This window comes from Triticum aestivum, chromosome 2B (genome assembly GCF_018294505.1).
Source record: "Triticum aestivum cultivar Chinese Spring chromosome 2B, IWGSC CS RefSeq v2.1, whole genome shotgun sequence".
Taxonomy (NCBI): domain Eukaryota; kingdom Viridiplantae; phylum Streptophyta; class Magnoliopsida; order Poales; family Poaceae; genus Triticum; species Triticum aestivum.
Window position 1 is genome coordinate 27,974,564 of NC_057798.1, and position 11,285 is coordinate 27,985,848.

The 11,285-nt window shown below is 47.3% G+C and overlaps 1 protein-coding gene across 1 annotated transcript; it reads right to left on the reverse strand.

Moving 5' to 3' along the window:
• Nucleotides 1-2,475: 2,475 nt before the first annotated feature.
• Nucleotides 2,476-7,506, reverse strand: LOC123040121 (subtilisin-like protease SBT5.3). The gene is made up of 10 exons (XM_044463051.1): nt 7,292-7,506; nt 7,156-7,223; nt 6,757-6,836; nt 6,465-6,626; nt 5,600-5,699; nt 4,793-5,327; nt 4,443-4,531; nt 4,066-4,314; nt 3,400-3,728; nt 2,476-3,310 (listed from the first exon to the last, which is right to left on the reverse strand). The coding sequence occupies exons 1-10, from the start codon at nt 7,382-7,384 to the stop codon at nt 2,688-2,690; spliced, it is 2,328 nt and encodes a 775-aa protein (XP_044318986.1). The 5' UTR covers nt 7,385-7,506; the 3' UTR covers nt 2,476-2,687.
• Nucleotides 7,507-11,285: the final 3,779 nt, after the last annotated feature.

Below are 11,285 nucleotides of genomic sequence, written 5' to 3' on the forward strand. Positions count from 1 at the left end.
TGTCGAGGTAGGAGGCAGTGAAAGCACCGGTTAAGCAGCCAGTCTGGGATGCCGGTGCGCTGCCTGATGGGCGGGGAAGGCGGAGGGGGTGCAGCAGCCTGGTGGCGATGGCCACGGGACCGGACAAGCTGCCATGGGGCATGCCTCTCCCCGCTCGACGCAGAAGAATGGACAGACTCGCCGCGGGCAGTGCCCTCCCTAGCCTTGAAGCAGTCGAGCCAACCACTCAGCGGCGGCGCGCAGCCACCGCACAACTGGCTCGGAGCCTGGAAGTGATTTAAATCGTACATACATATGCAATCGTTATTCCTCGCTCCACCATAGGCTGGGATCCTCTTTGTACTGTTTGGTGATGTACGGTCACTGCCTTGTGGATCGATTCAACATGTCTTCGGCACTACATTACCGTACGGTACTGCAGAGAGCTGAACCACTTAGAAAACTATTAATCTTAACAGTTGCACTTCTGTAACCTATTATTTATTTTTTTGAGTCGCAAACGTAGAACAATAGTTCTACGCGTATTTTCATTAATTCAAAATATATTACAAATCAAGTCCAACAGAAATCACCCAATACCAGTTCGGTGAAACATAGGTTTAAATTACAGGTTCTGCGCTATCCAAGAACTGATCTGTTCTGCTTTTTCTTGCTTTGCTCTAATCCTAGTAGCCTGAACTCCTTCTTTGAGATATAGTATTTCCAAGAATCAAAATGTGGTGGTGCTCTCCTGAAGATTTTTGTCATTTCTAATCATCCATGTACTCAAGCAGCCCATGATAATAATCGCCATCGCAATGCTTGGAGGTAGCCTGTCTTTGGAGAGGTGGGACTTCGTCAAATGTGGAAATGCCTCTGTTTTTGTTAGGGGTGATCATATTCCAGCATGACCAAGTAAATTGGCAGTTCCAGTATAGGTGAGAGATGGTTTCCTCTGTAGCATCAGCACATAAGGCACATTTATAGTCTTCTAGGTGCATTGTTCTGCGTTGTAACATGTTCCTACTATATTGCTTAGAAATATTGATCCTGCAAACTGACTTTCCGAGGATTTCAAAGGAATGTCAAAGATGCAGAAATTGTCCTGGGCAACATGCTGAAAAGAAGATCCTCTTGCCAAGGTCCCTCCCTCCGCCAATCTGTTGATTATATGTTCCTTTTTCAATTGAAGAGGAAACAATTTCCTATCAGGCTACATTTCCGTCAACAAGACACAGGGGTATTTACTTTCCTGGTTGGTGTGTCATAGACCAAATTTCACCCTCTGGTTTTCTCTGGAAATTTATTTGTTTGATTTGCTTCTTTGGATTTAATTCTAGAAATTGGTTTCACCCTTTTCCATTGCTCATATATGTTGGAACAATCTGGTACGTCTAATGGCCCATAGAAATGAGCCTGCAATCACATTACGTGAGTAGCCTACTAACTTGTAGTACTACTGTCACAAGTAGGCAGTGTCCAAAATATGTCGAGCGGGAGCGGGAGAGAGAACGGGAGGAGGCCCTGGGTGTTGGTGGGCCTCATGGAGCAGATGAAGTTGAGGTAATCGCACGTCGTGGTGTCGTACACCAGGCCTGGGTCTAGGGCCCTCACCGGGTTCACGTGGCCCGAGCCGTAGCTGAACGGCGTGGCGGCACCGCCTGTCTCGTCCCGGATCCCGGTGCCGTCGTTTGCTCCCCTGGTGGCTGTATATAGACAGTTAGTTCAGCACATGGGATTGTGGCGCGAAAACTACGTTCAAATATCATAAAAACTGTGTTTGAATTCTCAGAATTTGTATTTTATTTATCAAAATAACAGTCAATTGCATTGTGTGGCTTTACGGATTGAGGGATGAAATTGGTAGCGCGCGGAACAGAGCCCGCAAAACCTAGGTTTGCGGGTTCTGTTCGGATGCAGCCAATCTCGGCCTTTAAGCCGCGTTTTTCTCGGCCTTTATCCGTGGTTTAAGGGTCACGACTTTAAGGGTTCTGTTAGAGATGCTCTTATCCCATCGCGCTAATGTTGATTGGTAGTACGAGTGTACCGTAGGATGGATGGACTGGGATGCTAATGATAAGATCATACTAGTGCTACAATACGGCTTTTGGATGGCCCAACAGGCTGGCCCACCTACTTTCCCGTTTATGGATTTTTGCTTTAAAAAGTAGATTCTAAACAAATTCACTTTTTGGGTGAACATTTGTAACTGCCGTAGAGGAACGACACCGACGTCGTTCATCAATCCACATTGAAAATTCCAAGATTTCAACCTCTCAACATCGTTCAATGTCAAACTCAAATTTTGAAAAATTCCAAAACTTGAAATTGTAAGTTTGAGCTTCCAAGGTTTAGAACTTTCTAACGATTGAGATTTCGATAATTTTGAACTTCTATAGATTTAGAACTTTTACTTTTCTTTTTGACCTTTGGGTTTCCTTTTTATTTTTTGCTCTTTTGAACACACAGGTCACTCCACCACCACAAACACAAAGCTTAGGCAAGATATATAAATATAGCGCATTAAGTTCTCCCAAAATAATTGAGAGCTTGAACTCTCACAAGCATTTATCTTTGTACTGTATTAGCGGAACATGTTTGCTCGCGCCATATCTCTACTGCACTCTGTTTTGTCAATCATACAAACATGCGCATGTGTTAAATAGGTGATCCCTTGATTTATTGCTGATATCGATCGACTCCAAACGCTATTCGCACTTGGTGGTGGCCGCAATGGGGCTCCAGACGTAATGCTTCCCGTCCGACCATGCGATGCCGCCGAACACGTAGTCGGCGGCCACAACGGGGTTGTTGACTTGAAGCGTCACCTTGAAATGCTTCTCCTCCTCTGGATTCTCACCGTCAAAGCTCAGCGTGCTGGGGTTCACTGTGACCGTCACCCCGGCCGGCTGCGTGATGCGGACCGTGTACGACGCCGCCCCGCCGCCGACGTTCCTCACCCTACGCTTCACGGTGAAGCTGCCGGAGGAGGGCAGGCAGGGCGCAGAGATGGACGGGTAGTTGAGGTCCTCGGGGCGGTTGGCGCCCTTGCTGCACTCAAACGGGTTGGAGTCGGTGCCGCGGAACACGCAGTTGAGCACGGTCCAGAGTTTCTCGAGCGGGAGCGGGAGGGAGACAGGGAGGAGGCCCTCGGTGTCGGTGGGCCTCATGGAGCAGATGAAGTTGAGGTAGTCGTGCGTCGTGGTGTCGTACACAAGGCCCGGGTCCAGGGCCCTCACCGGGTTCACGTGGCCCGAGCCGTAGCTGAACGGCGTGGCGGCACCGCCCGTCTCGTCCCGGATCCCGGTGTCGTCATTAGCTACCCTGGTGGCTATACAAACATAGTTAGTTAAGCACATGGGATGGGATTGTTCGCGGCTGAGAAATTAGATCACGGTGACGGCGGAACTGCGTACGTACCGGTGGTCATGATGGCGGAGTAGATCATGTTTGGGTTCCATTTCGGGTACTTGGACCTGAGCAGGCCGGCGATGCCGGCCACATGCGGACACGACATGGAGGTGCCGGACTCTACCATGTAGGCGACACGGCGGCCGTCGGAAGCCAGGCCCGTCGGCGAGACCTCCTGGCTGTAGGCGGCGATCACGCTCACGCCTGGCGCGATGATGTCGGGCTTGAGGATCTGAGGAGTGATGGTGTTCGGCCCACGGGATGAGAAGGCTGCCATCACCGGCGACGGCTTCACACCCAGCTCCGCGTCCCTCGCTCGGATCTCACCCATTGGTGATCTGTTCAAACCGGCCAGAAAGTGTGATCGATGTTGGATTAGCCCATGTATCTACAAGTACTTATTCTATCCCATATTATACTGTGCATTGGTTTTCACAAAAGTCAAATCTTACAAGTTTGGAAGAAAATCCTATCTACTATACCAATATATACAGTACCATATGAGAATATGTTTCACAATGAACCTCGCGGTATTGATTTTGCATTCTAAATGCTGGTAATTTTTTTATATATAAATTTGATCAAAGTTTACAAAGTTTGGCTAAAAACCATTTTATAATACATTACTGTATTTTATATTTTAGGATGGAGCGCAAGAACCAGTTGCTAGCTTACCCAGTAGACTGGATGTAGCTCAAGATCTCCTGGCACTTGGAGTAGGGGCAGTGGGCCGCCGGGATGATATGCGGGTCGGCGATGACGTTGTCCCCGCTGGCGGCGGCGTTGCAGAGGACCATCCCCGCGCCGCCGGCGTCCTTCACCACCTGCCCCTTGGCGACTCGGCCGTTTGCTCCTCCTCTCGTGCACACGACTATCTTTCCGCTCACCTTGGCAGGGTCCAGGGAGCCAGGCAAGCACAACGACCTGCACGCAACATGCGTCTACATCTTACCAACAATTGCTTGTACTAGCAATGCCTTGATGGTTGATTTTTGTAAAGCTGATATCAGAACGAGATCTTAGAAGTTGACTTTCTAGGTCAATGATCTTACGAGTTGGCGGCAGATTGGCCTGCAGCATTGGCCTTCTCCCCGCTGATCATCGCACATGGCTGGTCGGTGCTGCTTGATAGACTTTGTCCCTGCAAATTAATTAATCTCGGGCATCAACTTTCAATTCATACTCCCGCCCTTTCGGTTTAAAAGGCCTACGAGTAACATTTTAAGTTTTCAATGATACATTTTTTGTGACATAACACTTATTTTACGTTCACTAAATTGTCCACCTAGGGATATGTTTGGGTCTTTCAAACCAAAAAGGAGGTAGTACATACTACTCCTAGTAGTTAGTAGATACACATATAGGTTTTTGTTATCGCATCAAGGAAAAGCAAGTTAATTACCGTGATAGTCTTGGTACCGATGACGACATCGGCGGGGAAGATTCTGTCCATGGTGCTCGCGCCCACGGTGAGCATCCACGGAGCCACATTGCTGATCGAGCCTGCCGCGGGGCCATCGTTGCCACCTGCTGCGACGACGACGACCCTCTGGGTGACAGCATAGGCCGTTCCTATCGCAATGGTGTCGGTGACATAGTCGGAGGCGGGGGAGCCGACGGAGAGCGAGAGCACATGCACGCCGTCGTCCACCGCCGTAAGTATGGCCTTGAGGATGTCGACGCCGGAGCACCCTTCCCTGAAGCACGCCTTGTACGAGGCCACATGCGCCCGAGGCGAACCACCCTTGGCCGTGCCCGTCCCGTGGCCCAAGGCGCCGACATTAGGCACCAAGCCGCCGCCAGCCGTGGACAGTGTGTGTGTGCCATGCCCCTCATAGTCCGATGACGAGTTCACCTCGGTCTCGTTCAGCTGCTTGCCCCTCTGCTTGTTCAGCAACTTGATGCCCTCGTTGAAAACCCTGGCGCCGATCAACTTGCTGCATGTGCGTGTGCACGGTGTCAGTGGAATGCTAGGTTTTCCTTTTTCCCCGGCAATTAACGCTAGCTACTCCCTCTATTGTATGACGCCAACGACCAAATGTGAATCATCTATTACAAAGTTCTATATAATTTAAATCATATTGAAAATATAGTTTCCGGCCCTATAAATTTCATCACATGTGATGGCTATATTATTGGTGAAATTGATGGTCAAAGTTTAATCGTGAAATGTCAATAAGGACAGCAAGTTGTGTCCGATGATAATTACTTGTTGCAGCCGGAGTAGCCTTGTTGGCATCCACCGCTCCAGCGATCCGGTTTGGGCAAGGTGCCGTCGTCCCTGAAACTTGCAGATATTGGAGATACACCTTTGTACACACGTGCAAAAAAAAAAAAACCCCATATCAACATCAGGTCAGAAGTGGCGTTGGTAATAGTAGAGACTTGCAAAAGGGTACCCTCTGATGCTAACTAGTAGTTCGACAAAATGAACCAAAAATCCCCAAAGATCTCTATTGATAAGTATCAATGCAATTTACATCTACCAATTTGCACCTAATTGGCTAGAGCCTAGAGGGCACCTTAACATCCACCAATTTGCATCCCTATTGGTAAGTATCTATCAATGCAATCTTCATCTTTACGAGTCGATCTCTTTGTAAGATTTTAGTTGACCCGAGTTAAAGTTCATGCATGTTACTGTGTACTGTGGTTTGATTCTATTTTGGAGCATATCGTGGTGCCCGCAGATATGATTCCGCGTGTTACCGTTGGGATATATTATCATGGAGTATGTACCTTTTTTTTATGCATTCCCAGGGATAATTAAGAGTCGTGGGATGTGGGGATGTGGTGTGGGTGCTCATTATCAGAATCCCTGCAGGTCAAAGCGTATCTACATGTACTCACACGATATATGTGAATACTAATATAAGGAAGCGATCGACGACTATCTTTTACTTGATTCCGAAACAAAAAAATATATATTTCTTGATCTATATGCATAGTCATTGACGACGCATTTCTCATCTTCTTATGGTTGCACGAACACTAGTGAGCAGTCCAAATGGTTATCGTCGACTTAGAAATAGTTGCTTCCAAATAGGAGTAGCAAGTGAAACCAGAAAATGTACCCGTGTCCACGTTGGCGATGATGACTCCTTGGCCGAAGTTGGCAATGTTCTTCCAGACGTTGATCGGCTCACCGTCTAACCCCTCGAGGCCGAGGAAACCCCATGAGTGCGTCGTTTGAACCTGGTAAAGTTTGTCTTCGATCACGACCACCCCTGGGAGCACTGCGCATAGCCGGCCCCCAAAAAAATTAATCGACGGTGATTAATAACTGGCACGAGTATAGGGGATGCATGTATGGCACCGTATATAGGAATCATATGTAGTATTGTACTAGTAGTATAGTGTGCTTACGTTTGAGGGCTGGCACGAAAATGCTGTCGATCTGCAATGCGATCCCCTTGATGGCGTCGAAGATGTAGAATATCCGGAACCTGCATTTAGTTTTTCTCAGTTTTTAGGCAAGTACTACCTCTGGCCTGGTTTATTGGCCCTCTTCGTATTTTGTGTCAAATTTTAACCGTCAGTTTAACTAACAAAATGCCAATGCATGTCACAAAAAATTATACCATTAGAAACTATGCTTAAATACAAATCCAATGATAAAATATTTAATGACATGCGTTAAGGTTTTATTCGTTCAATCACGGTCAAAATTTAACATAAAATATGAAGGGGATCAATAAACCAGAACGGAGGTTGTAGTTAGGCATCTAGCTTGAGTGTGCTGGGTTGTATAGCTAGCTAGCTTACTGGCTGGTGACTGGGGTGAGCAGATCGGACCAAGAGGCCGGCCGTTGGCACGCCATCACCAAGTAAGACTGCATGCATGCAAGAAATTAGTACCAATTCGTTAGGAGAGAATGAAGCGGGAGGGTTGCACGCATGCCTTGGTGGCGGCCGACGCCGGCGTGGCGTGCACCGCGAGGAGGAGCGCCAGGGCGAGCAGCAGAGCGCGGCCGGCTCCTCTCCCCATCTTCATTCGCCTCGCCGGCCGATGGTCTCAGCTAGCTGCTTAGCTGGGGGTGAGTGCTGCTGCTATCTCCGGCCGGTCGCCCGCCATGGAATTTATATATGTATGTAGATCGATCGGTAGAGAGGTCGACGACGTGCGCGCGGCTCAGCAAGTCAACTGGAGGAGATCGGTGGTGCATGTGACGGGATCATTTGCTTATCTTCTCCGCGAGCGCGAGGGCCGCGAGCCCAGGTGAGATAGCTAAGTACTCCCTCTGTAAATTAATATAAGAGCATTTAGAACACTACTTTAATGTTCTAAATGCTCTTATATTAATTTACAGAGGGGTACTAGTATAATGAGCATGCAGTTGCACCACATGCCGCGCGCATGGTTCGGTTCCGACGGCCAAATAAACTTACTCAGCAGCAAGGTCGTGGCAAGCCAAATACCACAAAAATGATGTTGACTAGACGCTCAATAAACCTACACCCCTAATAGGTAGCGGCTGGTTTGACGGAAAATACACAGGAGCACCTGGATGCTCCACCCCTCAATACAAAAATTAAATTCAAAAAATACCAGGAAAATTCAAAAATATCTGAAATCTTGGGATCTCAAACTTGAGTGCCCAATCTACTCCGTATGAAGCTTATCCGTGGCGAAGAAAATACAGCCCGAACTAAAATCCAACCAAACAGTTTTCTTCTACACATTGGATTTTTTTGTCTTTTTTGCTACGGATGTTATTTTTCTCATGAAATTTCACATGAAGGTAGATTGAGCACCCAAGTTTCATATCCCAAAACCCCTTTCTTTGTATGAAATTTCCAGGTATTTTTTTGAACTTAACGTTCATATAGGGGTATGGAGCACCCCAGGTGCTCCAAATCATTTTCCCTGTTTTGACAGCTTTACTTGCCAGTAGTGGTAGTGGGGTCCGATGGAAGTGATTCGTTAACTAGTTGGTAGTATATATTTTTTTCAAACTAGCAAGTTAAAGTGGTTCGTTGGCTCGTTAGTAACCTAGAGCAAATACTAAAAAAGAAAAGTAATGGCCGCTCTTGATTAGAAAAGAAAATCCAAAAGGGATTCATAACATATCCAAAAAAGGATTGCAAAAGTACCATGTGAACAAGTGTGCACACATTTAATTCGGATTTCAGTTTTTTAAAGGCATACCTTATTATGAGGCCGACGGCGTGCGCGCGGCTCAACAAGTCAACTGGAGTAGAGATCGGTGGTGCATTTGATGACGGGATCATTCGCTTATCTTCTCTGCGAGCGCGAGGGCCACGAGGCCAGGTAAGATAGCAAAATAGCACTACTAAGAGCATCTCCAACAGACGCGCTAAACAAGCGCCGCGTTGAAAAATTAATTTTTTTTGTGCGCGCGCTACCGTTTCGGACACTCCAGCGGAGGCGCAAAAACCGTGCGCACGGCATAACTAGTTCAGCGCGTGGGCGAACACGCCATCGCGCGCTACCGTTTCGGACGCTCCAGCGAAGGCGCAAAAACCGTGCACGCGGCATAACTAGTTCAGCGCGCGGGCGAAAACGCCATCGCGCGTTGTTTATTTGTTGCGCCCGCTGCCCCGCGCTGGACACTCGAGCGCCCGCTTGCAACTCCATCTACCCTATCCAGCCGCGGCGCCGCCGCCGCCCGCGCCACCCCATTTCTTTCGGTGACCGTTCCGGCGCTTCCCGGCCTACCCCGCGCCGCCGCTGCTTCCTCCATCTCTCTCTAGTCACCGCCGCCCCTCACGCGCGGCAGTCGTCCGATGAATAGCGCCCGGGCGCCCACTGCCGCTCGGCGACCGCAAGGTGTTCGATAAAATGCCCGCAAGGTATGTATTGCTTCAACTTCACATTTTTTATTACATGAATTTGATGCATGTTGTTTGTAGTTTTATAGCTTAGTTTAAACTGAACATTGTAGATGAGTTCGCCATATGATTCGTCCGAAGAAGAATTTGATATGGAAGAGGAGGAGGAGGATCTTGCAATGATGCTAGCTATGCACATCAATAAAAAACTGAAGCACCGTGGTTCGGTTATGGGTCGGCAGAAAATTTGGAGGGATAGGGTCGATGCCCATAACAAATTGATCAGGTACTATTTTGCGGATAATCCCGTGTACCCCGAGTCGTACTTCCAGCGCCGGTTTAGGATGAGCACCGAGTTGTTCATGCGCATTGCAGAGAAACTTGCGAGCCATGACCGGTTTTTTAGTAAAGGAGGAATGCCGCTGGAGAGCTCGGGCATAGCACCTTTCAGAAGGTGGCAGCCGCTTTGCGTATGTTGGCATATGGTATCCCCGCTGATGTAGTTGATGATCACTTGGCCATGGGTAAGAGTCAAGCCATCATGTGTGTCAAGCGCTTCACAGTCGGAATTATGCAGGTGTTTGGCCAGGAGTATTTGAGATCTCCCAATGTTGAAGACGCCGCTGATAACCCACACGTATAGGGGATCGCAACGGTTTTCGGAAGTAGAGTATTCAACCCAAATTTACTGATTCGACACAAGGGGAGCCAAAGAATATTCTCAAGTATTAGCAACTGAGTTGTCAATTCAACCACACCTGAAAGACTTAATATTTGTAACAAAGTATTCAGTAACAAAGTAGTATGGAAGTAATGGTAACGATAGCAAAGGTAGCAGTAGCAGTTTTGTAGCAATCATAACAATGGCAACGGAGAAGTAACTTAGCAAAGATCAATATGAAACGAGCTCGTAGGCAATGGATCAATGATGGATAATTATGTCGGATGGCATTCATCATGCAATAATTATAACATAGAGTGACACAGAACTAGCTCCAGTTCATCAATATAATGTAGGCATGTATTCCGAATATAGTCATATGTTCTTATGGAAAAGAACTTGCATGACATCTTTTGTCCTTCCCTCCCGTGGCAGCGGGGTCCTAATGGAAATTAAGGGATATTAAGGCCTCCTTTTAATAAAGTACCGGACCAAAGCCTTAGCATTTAGTGAATATATGAACTCCTCAAACTACGGTCATCACCGGGAAGTGTCCCGACTATTGTCACTCTGGGGTTTGCCGGATCATAACACGTAGTAGGTGACTATAACTTCCAAGATAGGATCAAGAACACACATATATTTATGAAAACATAATAGGTTCAGATCTGAAATCATGGCACTCAGGCCCTAGTGACAAGCATTAAGCATGGCAAAGTCATAACAACATCAATCTTAGAACATAATGAATACTAGGGATCAAACCCTAACAAAACTAACTTGATTACATGGTAAATCTCATCCAACCCATCACCGTCCAGCAAGCATACGATGAGATTACTCGCGCACGGTGGTGAGCATCATGAAATTGGTGATGGGGGATGGTTGATGATGATGATGGCGACGGATTCCCCTCTCCGGAGCCCCGAACAGACTCCAGATTAGCCCTCCCGAAGAAGAATAGGACTTGGCGGCGGCTCCGTATTGTAAAATGCGATTAATCCTTCTCTTTTATTTTTTTCTCCCTGCACGTGAATATATGGAGTTGGAGTTGAGGTCGGTGGAGGTCTGGGGGGGCACGAGGCAGGGGAGCACCGCCCACCCTCGTGGCCAGTGTGTGGGCCCCCTTCAGCTGATTCTTTCGCCAGTATTTTCTTATTAATTTCAAAACGTGTCTCCGTGAAGTTTCAGGTCATTCTGAGAACTTTTATTTCTGCACAAAAATAACACCATGGCAATTCTGCTGAAAACATCGTCAATCCAGGTTAGTTCCATCCAAATCATGCAAATTAGAGTCCAAACAAGGGCAAAAGAGTTTGGAAAAGTAGATACGTTGGAGAGGTTAACTCCCCCAAGCTTAACTCATTGATTGTCCTCGAGTAATTCAGTTGACAAACTGAAAGTGATAAAGAAATTTTTTTACAAACTCTATTTGATCTTT

Bases quoted from the DNA above. Each gene is read 5' to 3' on its own strand.
- LOC123040121 (XM_044463051.1), bottom strand. From the start codon at position 7,384: ATGAAGATGGGGAGAGGAGCCGGCCGCGCTCTGCTGCTCGCCCTGGCG. The intron at 6,837-7,155 runs GTAAGCTAGCTA...AACTAAATGCAG, and splicing joins CTCACCCCAGTCACCAGCCA to GTTCCGGATATTCTACATCT. The intron at 5,700-6,464 runs GTACATTTTCTG...GTGTGTACAAAG, and splicing joins CATCGCCAACGTGGACACGG to GTGTATCTCCAATATCTGCA.